The sequence below is a fragment of the Xyrauchen texanus genome, chromosome 42 (genome assembly GCF_025860055.1).
Source record: "Xyrauchen texanus isolate HMW12.3.18 chromosome 42, RBS_HiC_50CHRs, whole genome shotgun sequence".
Lineage (NCBI taxonomy): Eukaryota > Metazoa > Chordata > Actinopteri > Cypriniformes > Catostomidae > Xyrauchen > Xyrauchen texanus.
The window spans coordinates 23,778,945-23,789,837 of record NC_068317.1 but is presented as its reverse complement, the minus strand read 5'-3'; the positions used below and the strand labels follow the sequence as shown (position 1 = coordinate 23,789,837).

General features: G+C 36.9%; 1 protein-coding gene and 1 long non-coding RNA gene across 2 annotated transcripts in view; one reads left to right on the top strand and one right to left on the bottom strand.

Moving 5' to 3' along the window:
- The first annotated feature begins 1,472 nt into the window (after positions 1-1,472).
- Positions 1,473-3,655, top strand: LOC127635353 (uncharacterized). The gene is made up of 3 exons (XR_007969468.1): positions 1,473-1,554; positions 1,676-1,752; positions 2,759-3,655. It is a non-coding gene; the product is annotated as an uncharacterized LOC127635353 (long non-coding RNA).
- Positions 3,656-3,970: 315 nt separating this feature from the next.
- LOC127635078 (SH3 domain-containing kinase-binding protein 1-like) overlaps positions 3,971-10,893 on the bottom strand; it is a 67,082-nt gene continuing 60,159 nt past the window's right edge. The window contains exons 9-18 of the mRNA XM_052114854.1: positions 10,564-10,665; positions 10,133-10,184; positions 9,119-9,190; positions 8,596-8,755; positions 7,972-8,045; positions 7,572-7,681; positions 6,577-6,726; positions 6,131-6,351; positions 5,847-5,910; positions 3,971-4,765 (exon numbers count right to left, since the gene is read on the bottom strand). Of these exons, the coding sequence (XP_051970814.1) occupies positions 4,727-4,765; positions 5,847-5,910; positions 6,131-6,351; positions 6,577-6,726; positions 7,572-7,681; positions 7,972-8,045; positions 8,596-8,755; positions 9,119-9,190; positions 10,133-10,184; positions 10,564-10,665 (1,044 nt within the window). The 3' untranslated portion in view covers positions 3,971-4,726. The remainder of the gene's footprint in view (positions 4,766-5,846; positions 5,911-6,130; positions 6,352-6,576; positions 6,727-7,571; positions 7,682-7,971; positions 8,046-8,595; positions 8,756-9,118; positions 9,191-10,132; positions 10,185-10,563; positions 10,666-10,893) is intronic.

The following is a 10,893-nucleotide window of genomic DNA, read 5'->3' as shown; positions in this document are numbered from 1 at the left end:
TTGTGCTAAAACGCACTAATACTGTGGAGGGTGTGGTAAGGGACCGTCTGAAAAGTTAATCAAACATTGTATGAATACAATCATAAAGACAACTACAGGTGAAGGAAAAAAATAATAATAATAATAATAAAAAAATTATAAACCATCCAAAATGTATACAAAAATAAGATAAAGAAGACAAATAATGGAATAAATTAAAATAACTATATTTGTAACATATAATATAAATTATGATTTTTTTTTTTATTGGTCATGGGTCAGAAAACTTCTAATTTTAGCATATAAGAAAGGATATATAATTTTTGATATATAAAATTGTGGAGGATGTGGTTTAGGGGCCATGATACCCCATCTGGCACCAACAATCATGCCATTTATTGAAATTACTGAGATCAAATTTTTTCCCAATTCTGATGGCTGATGTAAACATTAACTGAAGCTCCTGGCCCATATCTGCTTGATTTTATACACTGCACTGCTGCCACACGATTGGCTGATTAGATAATCGCATTGATGATTGTTGGTGCCAGACGGGCTGGTTTGAGTATTTCTGTAACTGCTGATCTCCTGGGAGTTTCATGCACAACAGTCTCTGGAATTTACTCCGAATGGTGCCAAAAACAAAACAAAAAAAATCCAGTGAGCGACAGTTCTGTGGACAGAAATGCCTTGTTGGTTAGAGAGGTCAACAGAGAATGGCCAGACTGTTTCGAACTGAAAAAGTCTATGGTAAATCAGATAACCGCTCTGTACAATTGTGGTGAGAAGAATATCATCTCGGAATGCTATTCTGAGATGCGGGTTGGCACTATATTAGCTGTGGTTTTAATGTTGTGGCTGATCGGTGTACAGTAGGCTATGTTAGACTGAAGTTGACTTAATGTGTGATAAGAAAAACTTTAAATACATTTTCCGTGTTCAGTACAAATCCAGGTAACAATGGAAGTGATTGGGGCCAATGTTTGAAGGGTTTAAAGCTTTAAATTGAATAAAAAGCACATTTATTCTTCTGTTAATACTCATGTATTATTTAAAATCACATTTTATTTTCATTTTAGGGTTTGTTGATATTACACCGTCATGGCAACGATATTGTAAAATTAACTATAACTTTACACAGAAAATTTGAAATCTGGATTCTGTCAGACTAAAATCACGTTGACACACATATTGTTTACATCTTGTGACTATACTTTTGAAATAGTGAGTATTTTAACATTTACAGATTGGCCCCATTCACTTCCATTGTAAGTGCCTCACTGTAGCTCAGGGTTTTTACTTTTTTTAACAAAAGGAGGGGCAAGTCAAAATAGATTTGTGATAATCAATTTTATGCCTCAAAGGCTGTTGATTGAGCTTAACTAACTAACTACGTTTCCTTTCAGTTGTTATTTGTTAACCCTGTTAATACTGTAAGTGGCCACTGGAGGCCGCTAGAGGTAGTGCATTCTCAGTCAGGTAATTCATGTGACTGGGTTTGAGGCTGTGAGCCCAGGAACCTGTATGCCTGACTTCTCTCATCTCAGAATATCAGGGACATGTAAATTGACTCAGGTTGTGAAATCCTGGTGCTGTTCACTTTACAATATTAATTAGTTGATGTATTTTCGTTTTTCATGGTGTTTTTGGTGAAGTTTGCTTTGTCTTATATCCACACATTTGTGTGCCGTTTTAGTTCAGAGACCTTCAAGCTAGCGGCTAATTCTGAAAAGCAGCAAATCTAAAATTTGCACCCTTGGTGAGCGGAGCGAGGTGTGTATCATTTGGCTCCATGTATAAAAGTCGTCAAAGATGTAAAATGTCTATTTTGACTGTTATTGGAAATTGTTTTGTTGTTTATCTTGTACCAGGAAAGTGTATGTGTTAAGTGAGCAAATTATTGTCTTTGGTTGTTATTTTTAAATAACTTTAAAGGTCATTTGATTTGCATTGCACATACAAATGCTTCTTGATGTACTGTAAATGAGGTGAGGATTTTTCTTGTGAATTTGTGTCCAAAGGTTCATTAACCAGCTATTTGTGTTTACTTTTAGTTTTCACGGTGCTCACGCTGATTTTGGAAGAATAAAAAATTATTGCACCCGTTAGAGACTCTCTGCCATTATTAAGGAGCCAAGGGCCGCAACAAATACCCTGTTATAATTCCCTCATAATAATAGACTTTTTATTTATTTAGCAGAATTTAACAAACTTAAGCTAAACAAACTTAAAATGTCAACCCTGTTACCAAAACTTAGTAACATTTGATTATAAAAATGTCTATATTTAAATTAAAATCAGCAGTAAATTCTCTTTTAATCCATATTGTGTCATGATCTTAAGTACAATGTTTAAAGTCTTACTAATGCAGTATAACGTGTAGACCTACTATATGTACTATATATTTATGTATTTAAAAATCACTTTTTAAAAACAGAAAAGTCAACCATTTCATAGAAGGACCCTCTTGGCATTGTAACTCATTCTAACATGTTAAATAGTATAGCACCAATTCATATTACATTTATTTACAGAAAAATTAGCAAGACAGTTAATTCCTTCTGACAACTTTGTCAACATATTAGCATAATTAACTGGATTTTAAACTAAAGTGGCTTGGTGTTTTGTTAAATTGTGATCAGCTTCTGTGTTGTCATGGTGTAATGCTGAAATACGTGGCTTATTTCTTGCAGTAGTTCCTCATTGATACAAACGTCCATCCTGTTTGGACAGTTCTAATGTGACCTATTTAGCTCACTTCTCCTTGTTTTACATACAGAAGCTCTGATCTTGTATTTCTGCAAGCACATCAGCAGTGATGTGACCCTCCTGGGAGACACAGCCATCTGCAGGCCTCACTGGACAGCACCAAGGAGACGTAATCCTCAATTACCAGATCAAATTCCATAAAGAGCATTGAATGTCTAAGGCTGATATCAGTGAATGTCTAAAATGTGTCTGTTATGGGAGGTCCATAAGCGCATTAGCTGCAGGCTGTGTGTATTTTTGAGTGCAGATTGAATGTTTGTGTATTTCTGAGCTGTTTGATGTGTGTGCGATTTGATGGTGGTAAAACCAAGAGATGGTGTATCTTACACTGTCTAATTGGCTCAAATTGACCTTCATTTTATAAAACATACCACAAATATATGACCTTTAAAGTGTTACATAACAATAAGCCCAACTCCAAACATTAATTATGCTGGAATGCTAAATGAGCTTTAAAATAAAGACATACTTTTCCATTTAGGTCAAAGGTAAATAAGTATGTGCAGAAAAAATGAGTTTAAAGTTTAAAACATGCAAGCCAAGTTCTTACGAATGCAATTTTTGTTCAAGATGGTTTCATAATTTATTTATTTTTTTGTACTGTTTTCAAAGAAATGTCAAGTGGTATAAAGTAAATATATTCTTTCCTTGAATATATATTAATGTGCACATCTCAATGTCACATAATATTCAAGCATGGGTTTTAACCATATTTCCAAATTGTGCGCTTATGTTCTTTGACAACCTGAACTAAACTTGCAATGTCATAAAATTGTCAAAGTATCTGATAATTTAAAGAGACTTACGGATCTTGATAGAGGTCTACTCTGTAAACAGTTTTTAAAATATTAATGATATTTTGCCAAATAAAAGATTATTTCAAATTACATGATTTAATCTACTTTTTTTAACTTATCTTTTCAAGACTTGCAGCCCATGAAATAATTTTGCTTCATTACAATCTCCTTTTTCTTTATGCCCAACAAAAACATATCAACATTAATTTTGATTCATAAACTGAAAACATGTTAATCATTGAAAAGGTATTGTCAAGTCACTCTTATTTGAAAAAAAAAAAGAAAAAGAAAAAAGATAAAATTCAAACAACAAGCTTCACCTCATTGACCCTGATACAAGTTTGCTGTGAGGCACCACCTTTTGGTCAGCCAACATTAGACAGGTTCATGAGACTACATGATAAATAAAACCAAGAAACAAAATCGCTGCAACATTTCTTTAAGTATATATATTTTTTAATAAAATCTGCACACACAATTGCATTTTAGTACATTAAAATATAAAAGTATATAAAGAAGATTTCAAAGAAAAAGTCAAGAAAACAAAAGACGAGTTTTCTCATTGTCATCATCAATGTAAGAGAAATAGGAAAGACAGAACAGTTTGGAATGTTACAAATAAACAAGCCTCAATGTAGGGTTGCTGTGGAAACTGCTAGAGGTGTGAATTTAAACACATCTTTGCATCTAATAAAAATAACAGAAGGCCTCCAATGCTAAAGAAAAACTTAAAGTAAACAGGATTTAAGTAAAACACATGGTTTCTCATTTCAATGTTTTCTCTGACTAACGTTCAGAGGCAGTACCAGAGAGGACCTCGGTTAACTGTGTCATAGTTGTGCTGAAGACCAGCTAATCCCCACGGCAACCGCCATCAACTGTCTCCAAGTGTGGGCCCTCAGCATAGTTGAGTCACTTGAGCCACAGTAAGGCCACAATTAGACAACGGGTCTGTGAATCAGTGCCCAGTCTGAGCAGAATACGCAAAAAAAAAGCTTCTTTAAAAAAAAAAAAAACAAGCACACAAACAAAAAGAGTAAAAGTGAATTGAGGAGTAAACAGTTGTTTTCTTTAAGCATTTTGTTCTGATACATTTTTGTTCTTTTTTTGGCACAATCTACTTCAGTCTGTCTCATGAAACCAGCCAAATCCTTCGTCTCATACATCCTTCATGCTTGAGTTCATTTGGACAGAGATTTCTTAATCTGCTCCACTTCGATCTACAATACAGAGCACAGAATAAAGAGATGGACAATTAAACAAAGGAAATTTACACAAACATTTAGGGCTGTCAAAGTTGACAAATGAACTTATAAATAGTGATAGACCAATATGGGTTTTTGGAATGGCATATGCCCTTACTGATTGCTAGGGAGCAGCAGGTCGGCTATTGGTCGATATAATGCTGATATAAATCATTCAGTAAAATGAATGTGTAGATCTTTAAACTGACACTAGGTGGAATGATCATCAATTGGCCACAGTTATCAGCTGATAATCAAAAATGCCCAAATACTTGCTGATCAATCTGTCTGGCCTAAATATCAATCGATCACTACTTATAAGGCCAGTCAAATATGTTTAACACCATTAGGACCAAAGGAATAGTTTACCCAAAAATTATAATTCTTCTCATTTACTCACCCTAATGCTGTATTAAACTGCAGTTCTGCAGAACACAAACAAAGACATTTTGATGGAGATATGAGGTGCAAGTCAACGATGTCCAAAACTTCCAAGCTCCAAAAAGCTTGATGTCTAAATTTATAGTGAAAAATTTGTTACGTTTGGTGCTTGATTACACTTCCTTACGTTTGCCGTATGCGCGGCGCGTGTCTGTTCTTACCCAAAACCGGTCGCATCGCTTCAGAAGACTTGGACTAAGTCACATGAGTCGTATAGATTAACTTTATGGTGCGTTTATGTTCCTTTGGAGCTTGGAAGTTTTGGACCCCATTGTATGGGTATATTCACATCATGTCTCCATCAAAATATATTAGTATATACAGTTGTGTTCTGTAGAAGAAAGAAAGTCATTCCTGTTTGAGACGAGATGGCACAAGGGTGAGTGAATGATGAAAGAATGATAACTTAATTATAATAATTTATAAAAATTATATAATTACAATATTTTTGGGTGAAATATTCCTTTAAGTTTCTGAATGCTAAGTCTTAAGCGCAGTGCTAAGCAATACATCATACGTGCAAAGTCAGTGGGCGTTAGTGGGTTGGCGACAGTGCGTGCAAATAAACAATGTTTGTATTGTAAATGGCCATATACAGCAGGAATGGTGAACTCACTTGCAGTGATATACGAATCCTCTTTTCTTCATCCAACTCACTCACAAGCTGTTTGATTTCTTGTCTGAGAAAAACACATAAGAGAATTATAAAACACCAGCAATTATATCAAAATATCAATCAACTCCTTTTCCCACCTTTCTTATCCCAAGCATGCCCTTCTTATCTAACTTATTTCCTATTTTGTCCCCTTTTCCTCTCTTTCAACTTCCTTCTCTTCTTTCCTCTCTTCACTCTGTCTATTTTTCATTTACCCCCACCCCCACCTCTCCCCCCATTCGTACTTGTGCTGGCTCTTCATAAGATCCACAGTTCCTCTCAGGTCTCGTAATTGTGCTCTGAGTTCCTCCATCACGGCGGCACCCTGTTCATTCTTCCCTCTGGCATCTGTGGAAGGGGAATGAGGCCGCAGACTAGTGCTGCCCTGGTGGAGAGAAGCCCCAATGCAACCAGAAGATGAAGGAGGAGCAGAGGGCTTGTGGGGTAGAGCTGATTTCTCAGGGGCCTGTAAAAAACCCCATAAGGTATCAGAACAAGGCCTCGGCAACAATACAAGAACTCAATCTCAAACATTTTACCATCCATTTTTGGCAATTCCAAAGGGCCTCGGTCTCTTTGTGCGTGTAAGTATAATGCTTGACTAGGGCGCCCCCTTGTGTTAGGAGAGGGAAGTGCAAGCAAGGGTGGACTCAGGTTGGGGGTGGGGTGACTGGGATGGGGAGGGGCTTACTGTTATGACTGGCACTGCCTTGTGCATCTTCTTGGAGCTGTCAAGAGTTTTGGGAGGGAATGAGTCCTGCTCCTCCTTTCCAATCTTCTTGTCTTTCCTTTCCTCCTCTGGAGATGGGGATTCCAGGAAGTCAGGACTAGAGAGAGAGGACTAAGAAGGAGAGAGAGCTTTAAATGATTATCACAGATTGCCCACAGACAGGCAGAAAAGGGTAAGCCCAAGAGACGTTCACATACAGCAGATACAACAATCATATCCGATGGGTAAATGCTGCCAGACTGAAAGTTCTGAAAAGTCACAAATGTATGACAAGTCGTCAGTTGATTGCATCTGGTAGGTGTGAAAATAATCAAATGTGACTCCATAGAGGGCTCAACAATGAAAATGGCCAGTAGTTTGCATTTCCAGGGTCCATTTCTAGTCAACAAAATGTGTTAGAGAATAGCATAACTTGAAATATTTACAGTACATTCACAAGATACATTTTCATAATTGAAATAAATAAAAAATAGATAAAATGGCATTTTTAGCAGAACATACTGTATATCTTTTCTTTTTTGCATATCCACCCTGATCTCCTGGTCATCCCTGTGGACTCAAACTCCAACTTTTCCCAATACATATACAGGAAAGTTTTAATATGCAATAATAGTTGAAAATGATATGGCTATAATGTTCCATAAAAGCTATAAATTCATAAACACACTTTAGCTGGATAACGATGGCATACGGTGCAAGAATTTACTGATTTGTTTATAGTATGTTTGTAAGGCACAATGTCACGTGTACATAATACATGAACATAACATTTCGTAACAACACTGGACTGGCCCAAAAAAGGCAAGTAACAGATTCTCTAACTGGGCTGAAATTCTCTTATGCTGGCCCTGGTCCAACAGGTCATCCTTATTGTTGAGCCCTGGATTGGATAAAAAATAAAAACAAAACAAACATGGTGCCCATCAGTGTATACGTGTGTTTGCATGTGAACTCACAGACGTCAAGATCTGTGATCGTGGCCGTCTGTCCATCACACGAGGACGTGATGCTGTGGGGTGGTTCAGCTTCTCTGTGGATAAGATGATGGAGTCGAAGTCTTCTACATCTACATCCGACCGAGACATGAATACACATAAACACACAGGACCACATGCATATCACATAGATAGTTACATATGACATCACAAAAATTATGATTTGATAAAAACACGCCACTGATTTTAGCACGTCACACCGTAATCTGACATCCCCTTCTGTACAGTGAATGGAACCGAGTTAAGATGGACAGAGAGCTCTGGGTCATGTTATAATCTTATTATGTATGGTTTATCATAAGTCTTATAGTAATGGCAAGGTTATTCTAATTTCAGAGGTCAGTTCTACACAGGGACTCACCGATATCTATGGATTTTTCTGTGGAGCCCCGGTTAGCAGTCACACTACTGCCTTCAGACTTCGGACTGTCACACCTGAAGACAAAAATAGCTTTCTTATAAACACCAAAATAAAGTATAGTGAGATGTAAATGTCATTGAAATTAGGGTTGGCAATTATAAGATATTTAATGATTCTGGTTCCAATTCCATAAATTGATTTTGTTTCCAAAATAATTCCATTAACAACTATTTTACTACTTAAATACAATTATTTTATGTTATCATGCAAATACTCGAAATGTGTAAATACATGATCAATTCATTAAAAAAGGCCGTCACGTAAGAGTAATTTGTACACAAATCAGACACCATTAGTCGTGCTGTATGCATTTGGTAATGGCATAAAGAATGAAGACATAAAAGAACCATTACCGGAACCAAATTACATTCAGTTTCTGTATTTTTTAATAAATAGAATGCTAAATAAGAGCTAGTTCTTGGATCCCAACCCAGATTGGCATGTTGAAAAAACTATTTTACAAGAGTTGAACGTAGCTACTCTATATTTTCATATGTGACTGCAGAGAATCGTAGAGAATTAGTGATATTTTTTTCTGTGTGTGTTTGTGTTTCTCAGACTGACGGTATATTGGGCACAGCTGGTCTCTCAGGTCTGTCTGGGCGTTTTGGCGTCAGGGATGACGGTCGATTCAGTGAGTTGTTGTTTTTTGGCGGGAGGGGCTTCTTTGGAAGGATAACTGGGAGCGACGGCCTCGGAATCTCAGCCACCTTCATCTCCTCACCTACATGTAATTATAGTCATCATCATACTCAACATCGGCAATAACAGATATCATCTTCATAACTGAAGGTTACACATCATTATTAAAAGTGTTTCAAAATTTCAATGGTTGGGATATGTGGTTGTTAACAGGAAATTGTTGGCAAAATAAAAGCAGCGAGAGAAAATATTATTCCAACAACTGTTTACTTAAGGGAAGAAGAAGTCCTTGAAAATACACACACTAACACACAATCAAAACCAATCTAAACATGGTAGGAAAAGGCAAAACCGCAGTAGCGCTGCAGGTTTTACAGTGAAAGGATGTGTTTTGGTCAAAGCAAATTAAAGCAGCAAAATGAGAGTTCAGAGAGATTTTCACTACCTTTCTCCTCAGCTCTGTGTGGAAGGGTTTCGGGCCGTTCTGGTGGGACTTTTTTCACCTCTGTCTTTTTGTCTGGGAATCAAGACACACATTATGAGGGTTGAATAGGATTCCACTGACTCATTGCCAAGCTTTCAGCTAAAGTGACATTGAAACATGCTATATTCATTGTAGTGGTCAACAGACATGGGCTCCTCAATGGTCAATGCAGATACCGTTATTTAGAAACCAGAGTGCCCGATGGTTGATACATGCATAATACAATGTAATAATAGCAAATTGCTGAAAATAAACTGAAGTTAATTAGCAAAATATTTACTTAAAATTCATGCAAATTAATGGCACCAATCGGCTGAGCATCAGCGCAATCAGGCCTGTTTATTAGCTGTTGCCACTAATGTCTATTTAATCAACCTGATTGATATATCAGTCTATCACTATATGCTAGTGTTGGAACTACAGTATAACTACTGATACTGTGACTGAGTAATCTCTGTGTTCTCTCTTTTTGTCCTCTGTCCTGCCTTGTGGTTCCCTTGTACGTCAATAAAGAGAACTGATTATATTTGAGTTTCAAAATTTCTCAAGAGAACCTGGGAAGAAGTTTTTGCCCATTTCTATTTCAATTTACTTGTTGTTTTAATCAACATTATGCCACAAATGCTGTTGATTAAACTTTACTGTTCTGAACTCGGAATATTCCATTAAAACAAGACAATACATGCACATTAATGGCAATACACGTTCATTTGAGACTGATGGAAATTATAAAGCATGATCACACAAGTATTTCCTGGGCATTCTGGTTCCTATTACACATTGTGTTTAGGCCAGTAATCACTATAAAGACACAATGTTTATTCCAGTTGCCATTATGCAGATAGCTGATAGATTTAAACTACACCACAAGGGGGCAAAAACTGGGTACTGTGAAGAAATCCAGAAAAATGCAGAAAGAAAGGATGTAAATGAAAACAAGGTAAAAGAAACAAGAGGTGGAGAGAAGCTTGTTACCTGTGATCTGTTTAGTGGTGGGTGCTGCGGGTGGAGGTGGTTTCTTAGGTCTCTGTAAGCACATACACAGTTAAAACACACAGTCCACCTATTAAACACACACACACACACACACACACACACACACACACACACACACACACACACACACACACACACACACACACACACACACACACTCATTAATACACAGTTAACTTAAACACAATCCCTTTAGGGAAAACGGCACTAAAATATCAAAGGACATGCTGGTAGAGGACACAAAGAAGCATGTGTGTGTATGCATGTGTGTGCTTGTATGTGTCTGTGTGTGTATTTCACCACAGCTCTCCCTCCGATCAGAGACTGAGGCCCTCCATCACACAGGCAGGGAGCATCCTGCTGGAAACAGCTGAAGTGTGTGTCAGTGACAGAAATACATAAAATCTCACCTCTTTTTCTACCTCAGGAATGAATAACTTTACAAAGTTGTCTGGAAACACTCCCTGTTTGCCGTTCAGCTCTCCTTTCCACCAGCCAGCATCTGCACACTCCTACACACACACACACACATGCACGCACGCACAAACACATAAGTGACGATAGCACACATTTCATATTTCATGATGTAGTGTGATAATCCTCACTACATGCATTAGTTTTAATTAGGGCTGTCAATCAAATTCGTTATTGAAAAATTTATTATTTATTCAAATACAATTTATACATAACTATTTGCTTAGAAACAACATTATTGTGGTAGATGAGCATATAATTGAATA